This window comes from Arachis hypogaea, chromosome 11, assembly GCF_003086295.3.
Source record: "Arachis hypogaea cultivar Tifrunner chromosome 11, arahy.Tifrunner.gnm2.J5K5, whole genome shotgun sequence".
Lineage (NCBI taxonomy): Eukaryota > Viridiplantae > Streptophyta > Magnoliopsida > Fabales > Fabaceae > Arachis > Arachis hypogaea.
In genome coordinates, this window is record NC_092046.1 from 7,192,166 (window position 1) to 7,216,456 (window position 24,291).

At 35.4% G+C, this 24,291-nt stretch overlaps 1 protein-coding gene, 1 long non-coding RNA gene and 2 other non-coding genes across 4 annotated transcripts; 1 reads left to right on the forward strand and 3 right to left on the reverse strand.

Annotated features, from left to right (window-relative positions):
• Nucleotides 1–42: 42 nt before the first annotated feature.
• LOC112720900 (uncharacterized) lies at nucleotides 43–987 on the reverse strand. The gene is made up of 2 exons (XM_025771990.1): nucleotides 873–987; nucleotides 43–788 (listed from the first exon to the last, which is right to left on the reverse strand). The coding sequence occupies exons 1-2, from the start codon at nucleotides 985–987 to the stop codon at nucleotides 43–45; spliced, it is 861 nt and encodes a 286-aa protein (XP_025627775.1).
• Nucleotides 988–5,384: 4,397 nt separating this feature from the next.
• LOC114924713 (uncharacterized) lies at nucleotides 5,385–7,884 on the forward strand. The gene is made up of 4 exons (XR_003812119.2): nucleotides 5,385–5,563; nucleotides 5,655–5,709; nucleotides 5,798–5,955; nucleotides 7,495–7,884. It is a non-coding gene; the product is annotated as an uncharacterized lncRNA (long non-coding RNA).
• Nucleotides 7,885–13,776: 5,892 nt separating this feature from the next.
• On the reverse strand, nucleotides 13,777–13,860 carry TRNAL-CAA (transfer RNA leucine (anticodon CAA)). Its single transcript has one exon. It is a non-coding gene; the product is annotated as a tRNA-Leu (tRNA).
• Nucleotides 13,861–14,099: 239 nt separating this feature from the next.
• On the reverse strand, nucleotides 14,100–14,183 carry TRNAL-CAA (transfer RNA leucine (anticodon CAA)). Its single transcript has one exon. It is a non-coding gene; the product is annotated as a tRNA-Leu (tRNA).
• Nucleotides 14,184–24,291: the final 10,108 nt, after the last annotated feature.

Below are 24,291 nucleotides of genomic sequence, written 5' to 3' on the forward strand. Positions count from 1 at the left end.
TTGTGGCTCCTCCTCCTGCAAAACCTCCGGAAATACAGTTAATTACACGTGTTGGTTGTTCGGGGTGGTTGTTGTTCGGTCGGTCTTTATCTTAGCCATGTTGTCTGGCCGAGCTTTGGTCTCCAGAGGGGGTGCTCGCTGCTGTATGCGGCCGCCGATGTATTTGTCCAGGTGACATTGCCGAGCTAGTCGCTCCAGTAGGTCTTTGGCGATGACACAGTCGTCGGTAGTGTGTCCGTGCTTCTGGTGGAAAGAGCAGTATTTTGATTGGTCCGCGCCTTTTGAATATGGGTAACTGCCGGCTTTTCTTGGTGGCTTGATTAATTTTGAATTCAAGATTTCCTTGATGATATCATCGCGTTTAGTGTTGAATTGAGTGTAGGACTCGTATCGCGAAGTCGGTTTGAAGTTCTTCTTTTTGTCTCGAGTTTTGTCGTCGTCTCTGTAATGAGGCTTTTCTAGTTTCTGAGCTTGCTGGAGTTCCTCGATGTCGATCTGACCTTTTGCCTTTTCGCGGAACTCGGCCATAGTCTTAGGTTTGGCCACAGCAATAGTTTCCTGGAACTTTCCTGGTCGCAATCCGCTTTTTATGGCGTGTAGCTCCACCTCAGGGTGGAGGTCGGGTATACTTAGGGCTATCTTTGTGAAGCGCATCATGTAGTCCTTGAAGCTTTCGTGCTGGCCTTGCTTGATTGTGTTCAGATAATCGGAGTCATGTAAGTAGATGGCCGATCCAACAAAGTGCTCCTCAAAGGGCTTTGATATATCTCGAAATCGAGAAATAGAACCTGCAGGCAAAGAACAAAACCAATCAAGTGCAGGACCGTCTAAGTAAGATGAAAAGCAACGACATAAAACTTTATCAGATGTACCGTTTACTATCATTATAGAGGTGAACTTCTTGATGTATTTCTTCGGATCACCTAACCCATCATAGGGAGTTAGAGTGGTTGGCAGAGTAAACCTCCGGGGTAGCACGAAGTTCATCACTTCGGCCGTGAATGGTCCAGAGGAGCTTTCCTGATCGTCATTCTCGTTGTCTTGCCGAGCTTCCTCATTATGCTCGGGTTGCTCCTCCTCCTGCCGAGCAGTGTCTGAGACGTGTGTTGGCCCTGACTGCTACTCTGCATCTTCTGTTCGTTCTTGCCGATCATTGTTGTTTTCAATTCGGGTGTTATTCAAGTTGGCAATTTGCTATGCCATTCTTTGGTTCTCCTCGATCACCATCTGAAGGAGTTCGGATGGTGTGGGTGGAAGTTGTTCAGCCATGACTCAGGCGAGAACTTCGAGGCCGATGATATATGGAAGGGATTATATTCTCGGCCCCATGGTGGGCGCCAATTGTTCTTGTATGGATACCTGGAGGGAGAGCTCAGTCTCTGGGAGTCGACGCCGAGTTATTATTTCCGGTGCCGACCTTTAAGCCTTGTGACAATCCGAGCTTTACTCCAAGAGGATGTCCAATCGCGTAGAGCTTTGAGAAAGAAACAGGGGGGAGTGTACCTGCAAAGGCACTCCGAAGCTTAAGTCAGTATTGAGAATTCAATGTGTCTTTAGGATAGGAGTCATACCTTTTTATAGGTGAAAATGTATCAGTCTGTTATGATTCTGCTTTATTACCTGTATTAAAGAGCAATAAATAAGGTGAAACATTAGGTCAGACGTTTCACTTTTATAAATCAGTCCGTTAAGCTGAGTTGTAACGTAAGTGGCCGATTTAATGATTGAATTGCCGATTTAATGCCTGTAGTGCCGAACTATAACGCCAGCTTTCTGGATAATAATGTGAATAATGCCGAGTTATGAGTGATAATGCCGATTTATGATGTTAGATTTGTAATGGCCGGATCATATTCGAAATTCAATTAAAAATTATTTAAAATTTAAACTCAATAAAAATTTATATTCAATGTGTTTTGTATTAAATATATTTAATAACCTATTATATGATATTGGTTGAAATTAGTTTTTATAATGTTAATTTTTTAATAACACTTTATTAAAAAAAATCATCTTTTCAGAATTTTCTAAAAACTAACTAATATTATATATATTTTGTTACATTACATCTTGTTATAAAAAATTTATTTATTTCTAATGCTTATATTAAAAATAAAAACAAAATTTAAATTAGTAAATTTTAATCTATAATATAATAATAATATAGTAATTGTTTTATATATTATATGAATAAAAATTAATTATTTTTTTATTTATAAAAATTTTAAGAGCTTGTTATATATATATATATATTTTTTTTTTTTTGATGAATGTGATATATTTTTTTATGTAAATAATCTTTTAAAAAAAATCTAATAGTTAATTTATTACCTTTTTTGTTTTAGTCTAAATTAAATGTTTTTTATTGTTTTTAGAAAGAAAATCTTTTGAGGAATTTAATAATATGTGATGAGGAACACCGAATAAATTATACAGAAACTAATTAAAACACAACATGAAAATATCTTTTAAAAAAGATGTTTTAGGCGTCTTTATCTGAGTAGCCTCCTTTTTGCTTTCATGTCATATGCTGTTTCAACTTTCAATTCTATAAACATACTTTTTATAAACAATAGTAGCTACCTACGCAATGAATGTAGTAAAATGTTGTGTATGTAGTGAAATATTTACCCCAAGTGTTTTCTAAAGGCTCGTCCCAATCAAAATTGAATTATATACAATTGTTATGATCCTTAATTAAAATCAGTTTTTTTTTTTTTTTAGGTTTTCATGTTATTTATATAAATGAATGAATTTTTAATAATTTATTTTTTAAAAAATAATTTTGAAATACTAAATATTGTGTAAAGTTTGGTGTGTGTAAGCTAATTGTCAAGAATTAATTAAAACTAATTTTTTTTGCACAAATAAAAACCATAAATTAGACCAACCATGTTATTAGTAACCAATATTTTATATTTAGTATTGTTTAATGTGCAATATATCTGAATATGTTGTATAAGTTCTCAAAATTAATATATATATATATATATGAAGTTAATGACCATTCCTACTCCAAATTCATCATAGTCAAGAGACAATCATTCTTTAATTTATCAAATATAAAGTATTCTGTTTTTGTATGGATACCTGGAGGGAGAGCTTGGTCTCTAAAAATCGACGCCGAGTTGTTATCTTCGGTGTCGACCTTTGAACTTTGTGATAATCCGAGCTTTACTCCAAGAGGATGTCCAATCGCGTAGAGTTTTGAGCAAGAAACAGAGGAGAGTGTACCTGCAAAGGCACTCCGAAGCTTAAGTTAGTATTGAGAATTCAATGTATCCTTTAGAATAGAAGATCATACCTTTTTATAGGTGATAATGTATAAATCGGTTATGTTCCTACTTTATTGCCTGTATTAAAGAGCAATAATAAGAGTGAACGTTAGGTTGGATGTTTCACTTTTGTGAAGCAATCCGTTAAACTGATTTGTAACGTTATTTTTTAATAAATGACATTGATTGCCGATTTGTAACTATAACGACGATTAATAACGTAAATTGCCGAGTTATGATCTGTAATGCCGATCTTATAACGGTCCTGATCATATTCCAAAACAACTCTTTGCGCTATAATAATAATATTTTTGTTTTCTTTATTTTGATAATTTACAACTCTTAATAAAAATTAAAGAAGAGACACGAAATTCAAATATCTCAATTAAAATCTGGCCTGGTCTAACCTAAATGCAATTCTAAAAAGTGAAAAATAAACCAAATTTAAAAAAAAAAATTAGCTAACGTTTTAATGACATATAATAAATTTATTATTAATAAAAAATTAAAAAAATATTTAATAGATCTAAAATAAATATATTAAAACATTTAATTTTTTGTATTTTTAATAAAAAAAATTAATTTATAATCTTAAGATATATCTTTAGGACTCAAAATAAATACACCCTTAAAAATGACTAATAGTATTGATGATTGGAGCAATTATTTATGCTACCGTTGCTGATTCCAAAACGCGCAATTCAAATAATCCTGCAGAGGTCGAGAAATGTGATCCATAGAAATATGAAATATCAACTATCAAGGCCGTCGTTGTTACGTGCCTACTTGTTAACGGCAAGTAACTAAGTTACTATAAATATCTTTCAATATTTGTGACTTTTTTTAATTCATATTATGTTATATAAATGTTTTATGTGACAAATTATATTCAGACCAAAGTATTCACTTAATTATATGACATTAAACACGTACAATTATATAAGAGAAATTAAATTTAAGCAAATCGTTCTACTTACAAGTAGACCCTAAAAATATATGAAATAAATCTTTTAAAAGATTATCTTATTAATTTTTTATTTTTTATTTTTTTATTTTATTACACCAGATATACTTGGTTTAACATGTCTAAACTATTTAACATAGTTAATTATGCTAAATAATCCTGCATATTTATTTAGTTATAATTAATTAGATTTTTTTTTGTGACTTATAATTAATTAGATGAGCTCAAAATAGTTAGCCGTTAGAGTTTTTATAGTTTGGAAAAGTTAGCTTGCTCGGATAATATAACAAGCCATCTCTTATATATAACTGACATTTACTTTTTATAGCTTAAAAAAGTATATATGAAAGAGATTAATAAATATTTTTAATGGTGTATATTTTTTTATTTTAAAAGTGATTTTAACTTGAAAAAGTGAAAGATGGATTAAATCATTAGTGGCCAAGTCTAAAACGAGAAAAAACGAATACGAACTTATAGATAGACGAATGGAAAAAATATTGGAACGCATAATTTTAAAAGATTTAATCAATCTGAATATTTTAGATAGATTTTAACTACTACAGATATTTTAAACATTTAAGGTGTATTCAAGAATGTTGGAATAATCTCTCATAAAACTAAAATTTATAGTCGCATTGACATTATCAATGCAATAAAAAAGACTAAGACTCATCATGTTGAGCCCGAACTTGTGTGCTTTCAAGATCAGAATGATGTATTATTACGGGAGATTCGCGTGTGTCTGGATGCTAATTTAGCCGGATATATTTCATAGGGAGTCACTTAAATAAAGATGTCAAAAACATCTTTTTTTAAAGATATTTTTTAAAAATTAAAATTTAACACATATAATTAATTAAACTGTATTATTTTTATTAAAATTAGACTGGACAAATTGTAAACCCCGGTTAAATTAGTAGATAATTAGTCAATAAATTAGTTTTTAATAAGGAAGATTAGAAATGCGAATATTATATCAAATTAGGATAGAACTCATCGAAACGAGAATTTTGACACTAATTTCGAAAAAAACGGTCTAAAATTGGACCAAACGGGCCGAACCGGTTGAACAGGGCCCAAACCAGGCCGTGGGCCCAACCGGACCAGCCCTTTTAAGTGAGCCCAAAGCCTTTCTTCCCCTTCATTTTAACAGAAACGAAGTTGCAGCACACAAAGGGGAGGGAAGAACAAAACTTCACCGAACCCTTACGGCAATCTTCTATACGCCGTAACTTCTCCGTCCGAGCTTCGATCGCCGCACCGTTTGTGGCCACGCGTCCACCGCGTCGAGCTCTACATTTCTACCAGAACAATTTCATAGGTAAACCCTTAAATATTCTCAGCCACTCTTTTCCCCCAATTTTCAAAATTTGAGAAGGGAAGTTGAATTTCTTTGATTTCTGATGTTTTAGGATCCAATTATCTTGAGAAAAACGTTCACTCTTGCTTATGTGAAGCTTGGGTAAGGTGAGGACACGATGATTCTATTTTAATTTTATTAAATTTGAGCTTTAAGTATTAAATTGGATATATGTGTGTTATAAATGTGTATTAGGTTGTGAATAAATAATTGGAGCTTGGAATTGTGGATATTGGAACTTGGAGGAAGCTGAGCCTAGTGTTTATTGAATTCTGGAAGGGCTGTGTTTGTTTTGGAAGGGCTGTGTTTATTATAATTAAAGTGCCTTGATCGTTAGGTGGGAATCGGCCAAGGTATGATTTAGGTTTCTTACATTTAATATATAATGTTCTGTGAAAACATAGGCTAGATGACCATAGGATAAGTTGGAATGCAGGTATATATTTAATGTTTAGTAATGGAATGATGAATATGCTTGGTTTGGTTTGGTGATTTGTTTGTAAGATGATATTGGTGGCTAGTTGGATCTTTGAAAGGATATGTGATTGAATTATTGATTATATGGCTATATTTTGGTTTGGTTGAATGATGATTGATGAAAAGATATGGAGCTTGTTGAGGATTATTGTTGGCAATTTGGATTGGTGGTAATAGGTTTGAAAATAATTGGAATGGAAATTTTGAATGAAAAATGAGGTATTTTCTGTTAAAAGCCTAGGATTTGTGAACTATAATTTTTAGTTGAATTTTGGTTGTTGGATTTGAATATTGTATGAGTATAATTGTTGATCTGAGGTAGATTTATTGTGATGATTGTTATGATGATGAGGAAGGGTATGTTGAATTGGAAAGAATGCAGGTTTGGACCCGAAAAGGGTGGCAAAGTCCGAGTTTTAGAGGAGATGCTGCCGAAATTTTATAAAAATTAGAGATTTTGTTTAGATGATTGTTTGAAAAGATTTAGATTCAAAGGTTATATGATTTGATTTTGAGTTATTAAGAAAATGAGCACGTTTTAAGTTTGATTTATTTAGAAAGGAATGAATTATGTTTTGAATTGGAACTATTGATGGACGAAATAGGAGGTGTGATAATGAAGGATAAGAATTGAATATGATTGATGTATGATGATGAATGAGATATGATTAAGAATGATGTGGATGTTGATGAATTATAATTGAATTATTTATATGGCTTATGAATTTGAATGATCTGAGATACGAGATTCCCTGGATAAAGTGACGTCGCTTGCCACCACGTGTACCAGGTTGAAAACTCGATACTCTGTTGACCCTACGACGTAAGTGTGACCGGGCACTATATAAATTTCCGGGAATGTTACCCCCATTGAGCAATATTGATTATTTGAGAAAAAGCTATGCATAGAATCTTGGGGATGCACGTCGGGGGACAGTCTAAGGACAATTCAGACTTGTCGGGTTGGCTGGATAACTGACAGATAAGCCTCATCAGCCATAGGACAGGCATGCATCATATGCATATTACTTGAATTACTTGCTTGTACTTTAATTGGGTGTGCCTAAATGTACTTGCCATGTTAAATGTGTATTTGTTACCTGCAGTATTTGTAACCTTCTTGTGCTTGCCTTTATCTATTTATCTGTCTGTGAAATGCATGATGGAGTTAGAGGTATGGAGGAATGGCAGAATAGGATTTAGATTTAAGGTTAAGTTAAGTTAGGTTTAAATATCCTTAGAAAACCACCTTTTATGGCTTCTGTTTAATACTTTAAGCTCTATAATCTGAGTGTCGGCGTTCTAGGATTGCCTCTGGCATTCCCAGGACCTTATATATTATGTGTGTGGCACCTTTACCATACTGAGAACCTCCGGTTCTCATTCCATACTATGTTGTTGTTTTTCATATGCAGATCAATAGGCATCTCGTTAGGCGTCTGGGCTCTTGAAGCGAAGTGGTTACAGGGTTATTTTGTTACGTTATGATGTATATATATGTACTTGGTTTTCTCTCCGCATAGCTTGTTCTTTTGATCTTCCTAGAGGTTTATGGAGAGACAGGATTGTGTATATGTACTTTTGGATTTCGGATATGTATATATATATATATATATATATATATATGTGTGTGTGTGTGTGTGTGTGTGTGTGTGTGTGTGTGTGTGTGTGTGTGTGTGTGTATATTCTCCGGCCAGTCTTGACTTCGCAGGCTGAGTCAGGAGCTCGTTATTTTGTATCATTGACTCTCTGTTCCTGTTTTGGGTTACTTTACACTTGACAACTGTAGCTTTCTTAGAACGCAAGTTAACTCATTTCTCGAGCGTTGCGCTTTTATTTCGCGATTTTTATTTCCTCTATTCTTCAAGGCTCCTAGCATATTATAATTCTTCTGCTATTATATATATATATATATTTTATTTTAGAGGTTGTAATACCACACCACCTCTGTTTTATGACTTAAGCGTAAAGTTCTGTGTGGTAGGGTGTTACATTATGGTATCAGAGCAGTTCGTTCCTATAGAGCCTGAAAGACGGACTGATTGTGCTTCTGTGCATTCTCTGTATATGTGTTTATGTGCTATTAGGATATCTGAATGATATATATAGCATAAACGTTTGTGAGCATGCATTTGGAACTTAAAGCATTAGACCTGTGATATTAAGACTGATCAACTTAATATCACTTGTTTAGTGTGTATAAGGACCATATGTCGACTCGCGGACGCGGTCTTGGGCGAGGTAGAGATAGGATAGGCACCGTTACTCCTGGCCCGGCAGGGACTGATCCAGTAGACTTTATGGCTGCCTTGGGAAATATGACTGCAGCTATGCAGGCAACAGCCGAGGCACTGGATAATCAAATAAATCAGGGTAATGACGAGAACAATAATGAGGAAGACGGCCCTATGACACTTGCTACATTTCTGAAAGTTTGCCTTCCGACTTTTAGGGGAACCTCAAATCCCACTGATGCAGATAATTGGATTCAGGTTATGGAAAGGGCGTTGCAATCTTAGCAGGTTCCTGAGGAGCAATTGGTTGAGTTTGGACCTTATCATCTGCAAGACGAGGCTCAGCATTGGTGGTAGGGAATACGACGTATCCTACAGCCAGATGATGCTGGGATAACCGGGAGATTGGTTATCTAAGAATCATGTTTTGTCTGATTGCTCTGAGAAGCCAGTACAGTTTATGCTAGAAGGGCCAGGAGTACCGGTTGTAGTGAACCGTTACTATTTGAACTCTATGATAGTAAATTGTTTTGGAATTGAATATCAGGGTATTATGTTACTAATTGCGGGAATATCAGTTGATGATCAGAGTTTAGAGTAGATTCTGGTTGTATGTGAAGTTTCACCTAACCGGGAGGTTGAATTTGCAATTGAGTTGGTGCCTGGAGCCGGTTCGATTTCGATTATTCTTTACAGGATGTCACCTTTAGAAATGGCTGAACTGAAGGCTCAGCTGGAAGATCTGTTGGGTAAGCATTTTATCCGACCAAGTGTTTTTCCGTGGGGAGCGCCAGTGTTACTAGTAAAGAAGAAGGATAGGAGTATGCGGTTGTGTGTCAACTATCGGCAGTTGAATAAGATTACTATAAAGAACAAATATCTGTTACCTAGAATCGAAGACCTATTGGATCAATTACAAGGTGCAGGTGTGTTTTCTAAGAATATTTAAACCTAACTTAACTTAACCTTAAATCTAAGTCATATACTGCCATTCCTTCATACCTCCAACTCCATCACGCATTTTCACAGACATTTAAACAGATAAAGGCAAGCACAAGAAGGTTACAAATACTGCAGGTAACAAGTACACATTTAACATGGCAAGTACATTTAGGCACACCCAATTAAAGCATAAGCAAGTAGTTCAAGTAATAAGCATATGATGCATGCCTGCCCTATAGCTGATGAGGCTCATCTGTCGGTTATCCAGCCAACCCGACAAGTCTGAATTGTCCTTAGATTGTTCCCCGACGTGCATCCCCAAGAGTCTATGCATAGCTTTTTCTCAAATAGTCAATATTTCTCAATGGGGGTAACATTCCCGGGAATTTATATAGTTCCCGGTCACACTTACGTCGTAGGGTCAACAGAGTATCGAGTTTTCAACCTAGTACACGTGGTGGCAAGCCACAGCACTTAATCCAGGGAATCTCGTATCTCAGATAATTCAAATTCATAACCCATATAAATAATACAATTATAATTAATCAGCATCCACATCATTCTCAATCGCATCTCATTCATCATTATACATCAATCATATTCAATTCTTATCCTTCATTATCACACCTCCCATTCCGTCCATCAATAGTTCCAATTCAAAACAAAATTCATTCTTTTCTAAATGAATCAAACTTAAAACATGCTCATTTTCTTAATAACTCAAAATCAAACTATATAACCTTTGAATCTAAATCTTTTTAAATAATCATATAAACAACATCTCTAATTTTTATAAAATTTTGGCAGTATCTCCTCTAAAACTCAGACTTTGCCACCCTTTTTAGGTCCAAACCTACATTCTTTTCAATTCAATATACCCTTCCTCATCATCATAAAAATTACCACAATAAATCTACCTCAGATCAACAATTATACTCATACAATATTCAAATCCAACAACCAAAATTCAACTAAGAATCATAGTTCACAAATCCTAGGCTTTTAACATAAAATACCTCATTTTTCATTTGAAATTTCCATTCCAATTATTTTTAAACCTATTACCACCAGTCCAAATTGCCAACAATAATCCTCAATAAGCTCCATATCTTTTCATCAATCATCATTCAACCAAACCAAAATATAGCCATATAATCAACAATTCAATCACATATCCTTTCAAAGATCCAACTAGCAACCAATATCATCTTACAAACAAATCACCAAACCAAACCAAGCATATTCATCAACCCATTACTAAATATTAAATATACACCTGCATTCCAACTTATCCTATGGTCATCTAGCCTAAGTTTTCACAGAACATTATATATTAAATGCAAGAAACTTAAACCATACCTTAGCCGATTCTCAAGTATTATTCCAAGACAATTTTTCTAAAAGAACACAGCCCTCAAAACCTCAACTAATCCGCTTCCTCCAAGTTTCAGTATTCACAATTTCGAGCTCCAATTATTTATTCACAACCTAATACACATTTATAACACATATATATCCAATTTAATACTCAAAGCTCAAATCCAATGAAATTAAAATAGAGTTATCGTATCCTCACCTTACCCAAGCTTCACATAAGCAAGAGTGAACATTTTTCTCAAGCTAATTGGATCCTAAAACATCAAAGAACAAAGAAATTTAATACCTCCACTTAATTTCCCAAAAATTAGGAAAGAAGAGGCTGAGAATAAAAGAACAAGTTACCTATGAAATTGTTCCAGTAGAAACGTAGAGCTCGACGCAGTGGACGCGTGGCCGTAAACGGTGTAGCGATTGGAGCTCGGACGGAAAAGTTACGGTGCAACCATCGGAGCTCGGACGGAAAAATTACCGTTTTCTTCGAAATTAGTGTTAAAATTCTCGTTTCGGTGAGCTCTATCCTAATTTGATGTAATATTCGCATTTCTAATCTTCCTTATTAAAAAAATAATTTACTGACTAATTATCTACTAATTAATCGGGGTTTACAAGGCCTCAATCATAGGCATACTAGCCTTAGAGCATTCCCATTGCACTTTCGAAAATAGGGAAGGAATACTTCACCCGGATCTCAAAGGATACTAATACTAACTGTATTTATCAGCATATTTATGTCAGTTATGATTAGTTACATAAGTTGACAATAATAGTTAGTTAGAGCTCTAATAATTTGAAAACATTAATTAACTTGAATAACAAACAATCTCTTGTATAAGTGAGAGTTACTTCTAAAGCTAGAAAAAATGTATGAGACAAAATAATGAATATTTTGAATTGTGTATCTCTTTTTTTATTTTATAAGTGATTTTAACTTAAAATAAGTAAATCCTTGAAAATAATACTGGTTTAAACTAAAATCAAAATAAATAATTTTGTCTTAGACTACTTGACCATCTTGACAATATATTATAATTTCAAAAAATTAGTTAACTTTGATAACAAGCAATCTCTGGTGTAAGTGAGAGTTACTTCTTTTTTTTTCTAAGATAGATAACTTTATTCATCAATTAAAAGAAAGTTACAAGTGTTCACAGACAAAGAAAGAAAGTGGATGTTCTCCCAACACTAAAAAAAATTAGTACCATAAGTAAATAAACTCAAAGAAGAAAAAGAAGTAACATTTCAGAATCTAGGAATTGTGCGGATGTTGGCCTTGAGTGTATAGCTTTAGTGGAAAGGAGGCTACAATATCCACCAAGAATGATTCTCCCTCAAAGAGCAGTCTATTTCTCCTCTTCTAGATGTGCCAATTAATTGTATAGCACTCGAGTATAGTTCTTCTGTCCTAGGAGCAATCCCTTCCTCGCATTCCAGTAGCATAAGAAGGAGTTGTTGTTGTCTTCTCCAGTTGTTAAAGATAAGTCACATTTATCCCATATTCCCATACCTCTTTTGAATTCTCGCACAAGAAAACACAGTGGTTGATTATTTCTACATCTCTTACATATTGAAGAGACCGTTGAGATACGATGGTTTAAGGTCAGCATCGTTGGGAGTCTTTCATGAAATCCTTTCCACAATGCTCAGTTCCTCATAATCTATGTGCAAAATTCCAGCAGTGGGTGAGAGAAGCTATATGCAATTTGGTATCCAATGCTTACCGATAGAGGGATGGAATACGGGTATATAGGGTTGCGAGCCAAGGGTCACCGATGATTTTATTGCAACCTCCGTCACCAACTCGCCACACCATCCCATTCTCAATAACCTTGCGACCCTCCAAAATACTTCATCAGTCCCAAGAAGGTACAGTTCCTATTTCAGCATTCATCATACCGCCACAGCAAAAATATTTACCTTTTAGAACTCCAGATAGTAGGAATGGTGGCTGAGTAGCAATTTTTTAGCACTGTTTGGCTAGAAGAGCTAGGTTCTAAGCACCCAAATATTTGAAGGAAAAGTATGGGGAGCCAATGAAATATTTGTACAATGCGTACAATGGAGGTTTAGGGAGTATTAGAGATATAATCATTAGTGTTACCTTTTTCCATCAGCGTAAGCTTTTGGTATGAGTGGTATCATGACATGGTATTAGAGCTCTAGATTTGAAAGGTGGATGGTTATTCTGAATATTATGGGTGATGTTCATTTTGTAATTCATATAGCCCATTGTACACATTGTACAAATAAGCCATTGGCTCCCTAGCAGGACTCATATTTGAAACCTAACCCCCTTTTAATTTCGGTCGAGTCATAGTATCCCAACTTATCCAAGGCATTTTTCTCTCTAAACTTTTTTGTTTCCACCAAAATTAAGAGAGAAACTATGAATTTCTCTAGTAAGTGTGTCCGGAAGTGAGAAGCAAGAGAGAGAATAAATCAGAATAGTCTCTCCAACGTCTTTATTAAAACGAACATGTCTGCTTACTTAAAAAAATGCATGAGATACAATAATGAATATCTTGAATTATATATGCCTTTTTATTTTAGAAGTGATTTTAACTTCAAACAAACAAACTCTTAAAAATAATACTTGTTTAAGATTGAAATCAAAACAAATAATTTTACGAAAATTTATGTTTCCAAATGTGAGAAGTGGGATTTGAACCCACACCCTTTGGCACCTTAGACCACTTGGCCATCCTAATAATATATTATAGTTTGGAAAAGTTAGTTAAATTTGATAATAAGCAATCTCTTGTATAAGTAAGATTTACTTCTTATAGCTTGAAAAATGTATATGAGATAGAATAATAAATATCTTAAATTATATATGTCTTTTTATTCTAGAAGTGATTTTAACTTAAACAAATTCTTGAAAATAATACTTGTTTAACATTGAAATCAAAACAAATAAATGCCTTAGACCACTCGACTATCCTGACAATATATTATAGTTTGCAAAAGTTAGCTAAATTTGATAATAAGCAATCTCTTGTATAGGTGAGATTTACTTCTTATAGCTTGAAAAATGTATATGAGATAGAATAATGAATATCTTGAATTATGTATGTCTTTTTATTTTAGAAGTGATTTTAACTTAAAATCAAAACAAATAATTTTACGAAATATTAATTTTTCAAATGTCAAAAGTGGGATTTGAACCCACGCCCTCTCACGAAGACCAGAACTTGAGTCTGGCGCCTTAGACCACTCGGCCATCCTGACAATATATTATAATTTGCAAAAGTTAGTTAAATTTGATAATAAGCAATCTCTTGTATAGGTGAGATTTACTTCTTATAGTTTGGAAAATGTACATAAGATAGAATAATGAATATCTTAAATTATATATGTCTTTTTATTTTAGAAGTGATTTTAACTTGAAACAAATAAATTCTTAAAAATAATACCGGTTTAAGATTGAAATCAAAATAAATAATTTTACAAAAAATTATTTTTCCATATGTCAGAAGTGGGATTTGAACCCACGCCCTCTGACGAAGACCAGAACTTGAGTTTGGCACCTTAGACCACTTGGCCATCCTGACAATATGTTATATTTTGGAAAATTTAGTTAACTTTGATAACAAACAATCTCTTGTATAAGTGAGATTTACTTCTTATAGTTTGAAAAAATACATATGAGATAGAATAATGAATATCTTGAATTATATATACCTTTTTATTTTAGAAGTGATTTTAACTTGAAACAAACAAACTCTTAAAAATAATATTTGTTTATGATTGAAATCAAAACAAATAATTTTATAAAAAGTTATTTTTCTAAATGTTAGAAGTGGGATTTGAACCAAGGTTCTGAAAAGCGGTTTGGACCGACCGGTCAAACCGGTAGAACCGTGAACCGCAGAGAAAAACGACTCAGTCAAATGCAAAAATCTTAGATTCTAAAAATAAAAATCGAACCGGTGAACCGGCCGGAAATCGGTCGGTTGAACCGAACCGTGATCCGGTTGGTTTTTTGAATGGGGAATGAAATGTCGCCGTTTCAGCTGCTGCACTTAGCCCTAACTCCATCCTCGATACCCAGATCCAGATTCCACTCCAGAATGCCTCTGCCTCTCTCACACTCAATCTCCATCCTCTGCACTAAGCCCTAGCTCCTGACCGTTCCTTACCTCCGACTAGCAACTGCCTCGTGCCGCCGCCGTCATTCCTTCCAACAGCCATCGTCTGCACGCTCACCTTCCCGCCATTGCGCAGCAACCATCAATATCAACCTTCCCTTCCATTGTGCAGCCATCGCAACCTTCCTCCATCGCACAGCCACGCCACTGCCGGCACTAGCTCTGTTCTCCGTAACCAGTGTCCCAGTTCGAAGCCCGTTCGAAGGTACTCTATCACTGCTCCTTGTCTTGGTCACTTGGTGTCTCTATCTCCCTCTTGCATGCTCTGTTGAAGGTTTTTTCTAGCTTCTAGGTAAATTGTAAACCCCGATTAAATTAGTAGATAATTAGTCAATAAATTAATTTTTAATAAGGAAGATTAAAATGCGAATATTATATCAAATTAGGATAGAACTCATCGAAACGAGAATTTTGACACTAATTTCGAAGAAAACGGTTCAAAATTGGACCAAACGGGCCGAACCGGTTGAACCGGGTCCAAACCAAGCCGTGGGCCCAACCGGACCAGCCCTTTTAAGTGAGCCCAAAGCCTTTCTTCCCCTTCATTTTAACAAAAACGAAGTTGCAGCACACAAAGGGGAGGGAAGAACGAAACTTCACCGAACCCTTACGGCAATCTTCTATATGCCGTAACTTCTCCGTCCGAGCTCCAATCGCCGCAGCGTTTGTGGCCACGCGTCCACCACGTCGAGCTTTACATTTCTACTGGAACAATTTTATAGGTAAACACTTAAATATTCTCAGCCACTCTTTTCCCCCAATTTTCAAAATTTGAGAAAGGAAGTTGAATTTCTTTGATTTCTGATATTTTAGGATCCAATTAGCTTGAGGAAAACATTCACTCTTGCTTATGTGAAGCTTGGGTAAGGTGAGGACACGATGATTCTATTTTAATTTTATTAAATTTGAGCTTTGAGTATTAAATTGGATATATGTGTGTTATAAATGTGTATTAGGTTGTGAATAAATAATTGGAGCTTGGAATTGTGGATATTGGAACTTGGAGGAAGCTGAGCCTAGTGTTTACTGAATTCTGGAAGGGTTGTGTTTGTTTTGGAAGGTCTGTGTTTATTATAATTAAAGTGCCTTGATCGTTAGGTGGGAATCGGCCAAGGTATGGTTTAGGTTTCTTACATTTAATATATAATGTTCTGTGAAAACTTAGGCTAGATGAACATACGATAAGTTGGAATGCAGGTGTATATTTAATGTTTAGTAATGGGTTGATGAATATGCTTGGTTTGGTTTGGTGATTTGTTTGTAAGATGATATTGGTGGCTAGTTGGATCTTTGAAAGGATATGTGATTGAATTATTGATTATATGGCTATATTTTGGTTTGGTTGAATGATGATTGATGAAAAGATATGGAGCTTGTTGAGGATTATTGTTGGCAATTTGGAATGGTGGTAATAGGTTTGAAAATAATTGGAATGGAAATTTTGAACGAAAAATGAGGTATTTTGTGTTAAAAGCCTAGGATTTGTGAACTATAATTTTTAGTTGAATTTTGGTTATTGGATTTGAATATTGTATGAGTATAATTGTTGATCTGAGGTAGATTTATTGTGGTGATTGTTATGATGATGAGGAAGGGTATGTTAAATTGGAAAGAATGCAGGTTTGGACCCGAAAAGGGTGGCAAAGTCCGAGTTTTAGAGGAGATGCTGCCGAAATTTTATAAAAATTAGAGATTTTGTTTAGATGATTGTTTGAAAAGATTTAGATTCAAAGGTTATATGATTTGATTTTGAGTTATTAAGAAAATGAGCACGTTTTAAGTTTGATTTATTTAGAAAGGAATGAATTATGTTTTGAATTGGAACTATTGATGGACGAAATAGGAGGTGTGATAATGAAGGATAAGAATTGAATATGATTGATGTATGATGATGAATGAGATACGATTGAGAATGATGTGGATGTTGATGAATTATAATTGAATTATTTATATGGCTTATGAATTTGAATGATCTAAGATACGAGATTCCCTGGATAAAGTGACGTCGCTTGCCACCACGTGTACTAGGTTGAAAACTCGATACTCTGTTGACCCTACGACGTAAGTGTGACCGGGCACTATATAAATTTCCGGGAATGTTACCCCCATTGAGAAATATTGATTATTTGAGAAAAAGCTATGCATAGAATCTTGGGGATGCACGTCGGGGGGACAGTCTAAGGACAATTCAGACTTGTCAGGTTGGCTGGATAACCGACAGATGAGCCTCATCAGCCATAGGACAGGCATGCATCATATGCATATTACTTGAATTACTTGCTTGTGCTTTAATTGGGTGTGCCTAAATGTACTTGCCATTTTAAATGTGTATTTGTTACCTGCAGTATTTGTAACCTTCTTGTGCTTGCCTTTGTCTTTTTATCTGTCTGTGAAATGCATGATGGAGTTAGAGGTATGGAGGAATGGCAGAATAGGATTTAGATTTAAGGTTAAGTTAAGTTAGGTTTAAATATCCTTAGAAAACCACCTTTTATGGCTTCTGTTTAATACTTTAAGCTCTATAATCTGAGTGTCGGCATTCTAGGATTGCCTCTGGCATTCCCAGGACCTTATATATTATGTGTGTGGCACCTTTACCATACTAAGAACCTCCGGTTCTCATTCCATACTATGTTGTTGTTTTTCAGATGTAGATCGAGAGGCATCTCGTTAGGCGTCTGGGCTCTTGAAGCGAAGTGGTTACAGGGTTATTTTGTTATGTTATGATGTATATATATGTACTTGGTTTTCTTTCCACATAACTTGTTCTTTTGATCCTCCTAGAGGTTTATGGAGAGGCAGGATTGTGTATATGTACTTTTGGGTTTCGGATATATATATATATATATATATATATATATGTATGTATGTATGTATATATGTGTGTATATTCTCCGGCCAGTCTTGACTTCGCAGGCTGAGTCAGGAGCTCGTTATTTTGTATCATTGACTCTCTGTTCCTGTTTTAGGTAACTTTACACTTGACAGTTGTAGCTTTCTTAGAACGCAAGTTAACTCATTTCTCGAGCGTTGCGCTTTTATTTCGCGATTTTTATTTCCTCTATTCTTCAAGGCTCCTAGCATATTATAATTCTTCTGCTATTATATATATACATTTTATTTTAGAGGTTGTAATACCACACCACCTCTGTTTTACGACTTAAGCGTAAAGCTCTGTGTGGTAGGTGTTACATTATGGTATCAGAGCAGTTCGTTCCTATAGAGCCTGAAAGACGGACTGATTGTGCTTCTGTGCATTCTCTGTATATGTGTTTATGTGCTATTAGGATATCTGAATGATATATATAGCATAAACGTTTGTGAGCATGCATTTGGAACTTAAAGCATTAGACCTGTGATATTAAGACTGATCAACTTATTATCACTTGTTTAGTGTGTATAAGGACCATATGTCGACTCGCGGACGCGGTCTTGGGTGAGGTAGAGATAGGATAGGCACCGTTACTCCTGGCCCGGCAGGGACTGATCCAGTAGACTTTATGGTTGCCTTGGGAAATATGACTGCAGCTATGCAGGCAACAGCCGAGGCACTGGATAATCAAATAAATCAGGGTAATGACGAGAACAATAATGAGGAAGACGGCCCTATGACACTTGCTACATTTCTGAAAGTTTGCCTTCCGACTTTTAGGGGAACCTCAAATCCCACTGATGCAGATAATTGGATTCAGGTTATGGAAAGGGCGTTGCAGGCTCAGCAGGTTCCTGAGGAGCAATTGGTTGAGTTTGGACCTTATCATCTGCATGACGAGGCTCAGCATTGGTGGTAGGGAATACGACGTATCCTACAGCCAGATGATGCTGGGATAACCGGGAGGTTGGTTATCTAAGAATCATATTTTGTCTGATTGCTCTGAGAAGCCAGTACAGTTTATGCTAGAAGGGCCAGGAGTACCGGTTGTAGTGAACCGTTACTATTTGAACTCTATGATAGTAAATTGTTTTGGAATTGAATATCAGGGTATTATGTTACTAATTGCGGGAATATCAGTTGATGATCAGAGTTTAGAGCAGATTCTGGTTGTATGTGAAGTTTCACCTAACCGGGAGGTTGAATTTGCAATTGAGTTGGTGCCTGGAGCCGGTTCGATTTCGATTATTCTTTACAGGATGTCACCTTTAGAAATGGCTGAACTGAAGGTTCAGCTGAAAGATCTATTGGGTAAGCATTTTATCCGACCAAGTGTTTTTCCGTGGGGAGCGCCAGTGTTACTAGTAAAGAAGAAGGATAGTAGTATGCGGTTGTGTGTCAACTATCGGCAGTTGAATAAGATTACTATAAAGAACAAATATCTGTTACCTAGAATCGAAGACCTATTGGATCAATTACAAGGTGCAGGTGTGTTTTCTAAGATTGATCTGCGATCCGGGTATCATCAGATAAGGTTTAGAGATGAGGATATTCTGAAAATTGCTTTTAGGACACGTTATGGTCATTATGAGTATACAGTGATGTCTTTCGGGTTAACTAATGCCCCGGCAGTATTTTTGGATTATATGAACAGGATTTTCCGACCATATCTGGACAAGTTTGTTATTGTCTTCATTGATGATATTCTTGTTTATTCTAAATCTGAAGAGGAACATGCTGATCACTTGCGAGCTGTGCTGCAAATTCTAAGAGACAGAAAGTTATATGCTAAGTTATCTAAATGTGAGTTTTGGAAGAGTGAAGTAAAGTTTCTCGGCTACTTTTCAGTAAGCAGAGAATAGCTATGGATCTTGCTAAGGTGGAAGCAGTAATGAATTGGGAGCGACCAACTTCAGTGACAGAGATCAGGAGTTTCCTAGGTTGGGTGGGGTATTATCACAGATTCATTAAAGGATTTTCACAGCTCGCCTTACCTTTAACTAAATTGACTAGGAAGGATACGCCTTTTGTTTGGACTCCGGAGTGTGAAGAGAGTTTCCAAGCATTGAAGCAAAGGTTGATTACTGCACCCGTATTGGTATTGCTTGAACCAAGTGAGCCGTTTGGAGTGTACTGTGATGCATCGCTGAAGGGTTTGGGGTGCGTTCTAATGCAGCACCGGAATGTTGTAGCATACGCCTCATGGCAATTAAGGCTGCATGAGATGAACTATCCGACTCACTACTTAGAACTTGCTGCTATTGTGTTTGCTCTGAAAATCTAGAGACATTATCTCTATGTCATTAAGTTTCATGTCTTCTCAGGCCATAAGAGTTTGAAGTATCTCTTTGAGCAAAAAGAATTGAATATGCATCAGAGGAGATGGATGGAGTTTCTGAAAGATTATGATTTTGAATTGAATTATCATCCAGGAAAAGCGAACGTTGTGGCGGACGCCTTGAGTCGGAAATCTTTATATGCAGCTTGGATAATGCTATGGGAAGAAGAATTACTAAGGGCATTTCAAGGTTTGAATTTGGGAATTAGAGAAGAATATGGAATTTTGTGTTTGAGTCAGTTGCAGATTTCAAGTGATTTTAAATCAGAACTTCTGAAAGCTCATCAAGATAGTGAAGCGTTACGAAAGGTATTACCAGCAATTGAACAGGGAAAACAGTCGAGGGTGTCAAAAGGACAGGATGACTTGTGGAGGTTCAAGAACTGGATTGTTGTGCTAGATGTTGGAGACCTACGACAGAGTATCTTGAAGGAAGCTCATAAGAGTGGGTTTTCAATACACCCAGGGAGTACCAAAATGTATCAAGAACTGAAAGCGATGTCCTGGTGACCAAGGATAAAGAATGATGTGGCATTGCACGTATCTAAATTTTTTAACGTGTCAGAAAGTTAAGAATGAGCATCAGAGACCACCAGGGACCCTTCAGCCTTTGGAGATTTCACAATGGAAATAGGAGGGTATCGTAATGGATTTTGTGATAGGTTTACCTAGAACTCGGTCTGGTTGTGACGCTATTTGGGTGGTTGTGGACCGACTGACAAAATAAGCTCACTTCCTTCCCATTCGAATTGGGTTATTACATATATATATACATATCCAAAACTCAAAAGTACATATACACAATCATGCCTCTCCATAAACCTCTAAGAGGATAAAAAAGAATAAGTTATACGGATATATATATATATATATATATATATATATATATCATAGCATAGCAAAATAACCCAGTAACCACTCCGCTTCAAGAGTCCAGACGCCTAACGAGATGCCTCTCGACCTGCCTCTCGACCTGCATCTGAAAATAACAATATAGTATGGAATGAGAACCGGAGGTTCTCAGTATGGTAAAGGTGCCTCACACATAATATATAAGGTCCTGGGAATGCCAGAGGCAATCCTAGAACGCTGACACTCAGATTATAGAGCTTAAAGTATTAAACAGAAGCCATAAAAGGTGGTTTTCTAAGAATATTTAAACTTAACTTAACTTAACCTTAAATCTAAGTCCTATACTGCCATTCCTTCATACCTCCAACTCCATCACGCATTTTCACAGATATTTAAACAGATAAAGGCAAGCACAAGAAGGTTACAAATACTGCAGGTAACAAGTACACATTTAACATGGCAAGTACATTTAGGCACACCCAATTAAAGCACAAGCAAGTAGTTCAAGTAATATGCATATGATGCATGCCTGTCCTATAGCTGATGAGGCTCATCTGTCGGTTATCTAGCCAACCCGACAAGTCTGAATTGTCCTAGACTGTTCCTCGACGTGCATCCCCAAGAGTCTATGCATAGCTTTTTCTCAAATAATCAATATTGCTCAATGGGGGTAACATTCCCGGGAATTTATATAGTGCCCGGTCACACTTACGTCGTAGGGTCAACAGAGTATCGAGTTTTCAACCTGGTACACGTGGTGGCAAGCCACGGCACTTAATCCAGGGAATCTCGTATCTCAGATCATTCAAATTCATAAGCCATATAAATAATACAATTATAATTCATCAACATCCACATCATTCCCAATCGCATCTCATTCATTATTATACATCAATCATATTCAATCCTTATCCTTCATTATCACACCTCCCATTCCGTCCATCAATAGTTCCAATTCAAAATATAATTCATTCTTTTCTAAATGAATCAAACTTAAAACATGCTCATTTTCTTAATAACTCAAAATCAAACCATATAACCTTTGAATCTAAATCTTTTTAAATAATCATATAAACAAAATCTCTAATTTTTATAAAATTTCGGCAGCATCTCCTCTAAAACTCAGACTTTGCCACCCTTTTCGAGTCCAAACCTGCATTCTTTTCAATTCAATATACCCTTCCTCATCATCATAACAATTACCACAATAAATCTACCTCAGATCAATAATTATACTCATACAATATTCAAATCCAACAACCAAAATTCAACTAAGAATCATAGTTCACAATTCCTAGGCTTTTAACACAAAATACCTCATTTTTCATTCGAAATTTCCATTCCAATTATTTTCAAACCTATTACCACCAGTCCAAATTGCCAACAATAATCCTCAACAAGCTCCATATCTTTTCATCAATCATCATTCAACCAAACTAAAATATAGCCATATAATCAACAATTCAATCACATATCCTTTCAAAGATCCAACTAGCAACCAATATCATCTTACAAACAAATCACCAAACCAAACCAAGCATATTCATCAACACATTACTAAACATTAAATATACACCTGCATTCCAACTTATCCTATGGTCATCTAGCCTAAGTTTTCACAGAACATTATATATTAAATGCAAGAAACCTAAACCATACCTTAGCCGATTCCCAAGTATTATTCCAAGACAATTTTCCTAAAAGAACACAGCCCTCAAAACCTCAACTAATTCACTTCCTCCAAGTTTCAGTATTCACAATTTCGAGCTCCAATTATTTATTCACAACCTAATACACATTTATAACACATATATATCCAATTTAATACTCAAAGCTCAAATCCAATGAAATTAAAATAGAGTTATTGTATCCTCACCTTACCCAAGCTTCACATAAGCAAGAGTGAACATTTTTCTCAAGCTAATTGGATCCTAAAACATCAAAGAACAAAGAAATTCAATACCTCCATCAAGCGATCGGAGCTCGGACGGAAAAGTTACGGTGCAGCGATCAGAGCTTAGACAGAAAATTATCGTTTTCTTCGAAATTAGTATTAAAATTCACGTTTCGGTGAGCTCTATCCTAATTTGATATAATATTCGCATTTCTAATCTTCCTTATTAAAAAAATAATTTACTGACTAATTATCTACTAATTAATCGGGGTTTACAAGGTCTCAATCATAGGCATACTAGCCTTAGAGCATTCCCATTGCACTTTCGAAAATAGGGAAGGAATACTTCACCCGGATCTCAAAGGATACTAATACTAACTATATTTATCAGCATATTTATGTCAGTTATGATAAGTTACATAAGTTGACAATAATAGTTAGTTAGAGCTCTAATAATTTGAAAACATTAATTAACTTGAATAACAAACAATCTCTTGTATAAGTGAGAGTTACTTCTAAAGCTAGGAAAAATGTATGAGACAAAATAATGAATATTTTGAATTGTGTATCTCTTTTTTTATTTTATAAGTGATTTTAACTTAAAATAAGTAAATCCTTGAAAATAATACTGGTTTAAACTAAAATCAAAATAAATAATTTTGTCTTAGACTACTTGACCATCTTGACAATATATTATAATTTCAAAAAATTAGTTAACTTTGATAACAAGCAATCTCTGGTGTAAGTGAGAGTTACTTCTTTTTTTTCTAAGATAGATAACTTTATTCATCAATTAAAAGAAAGTTACAAGTGTTCACAGACAAAGAAAGAAAGTGGATGTTCTCCCAACACTAAAAAAAATTAGTACCATAAGTAAATAAACTCAAAGAAGAAAAAGAAGTAACATTTCAGAATCTAGGAATTGTGCGGATGTTGGACTTGAGTGTATAGCTTTAGTGGAGAGGAGGCTACAATATCCACCAAGAATGATTCTCCCTCAAAGAGCAGTCTATTTCTCCTCTTCTAGATGTGCCAATTAATTGTATAGCACTCGAGTATAGTTCTTCTGTCCTAGGAGCAATCCCTTCCTCGCATTCCAGTAGCATAAGAAGGAGTTGTTGTTGTCTTCTCCAGTTGTTAAAGATAAGTCACATTTATCCCATATTCCCATACCTCTTTTGAATTCTCGCACAAGTAAACACAGTGGTTGATTATTTCTACATCTCTTACATATTGAAGAGACCGTTGAGATACGATGGTTTAAGGTCAGCATCGTTGGGAGTCTTTCATGAAATCCTTTCCACAATGCTCAGTTCCTCATAATCTATGTGCAAAATTCCAGCAGTGGGTGAGAGAAGCTATATGCAATTTGGTATCCAATGCTTACCGATAGAGGGATGGAATACGGGTATATAGGGTTGCGAGCCAAGGGTCACCGATGATTTTATTGCAACCTCCGTCACCAACTCGCCACACCATCCCATTCTCAATAACCTTGCGACCCTCCAAAATACTTCATCAGTCCCAAGAAGGTACAGTTCCTATTTCAGCATTC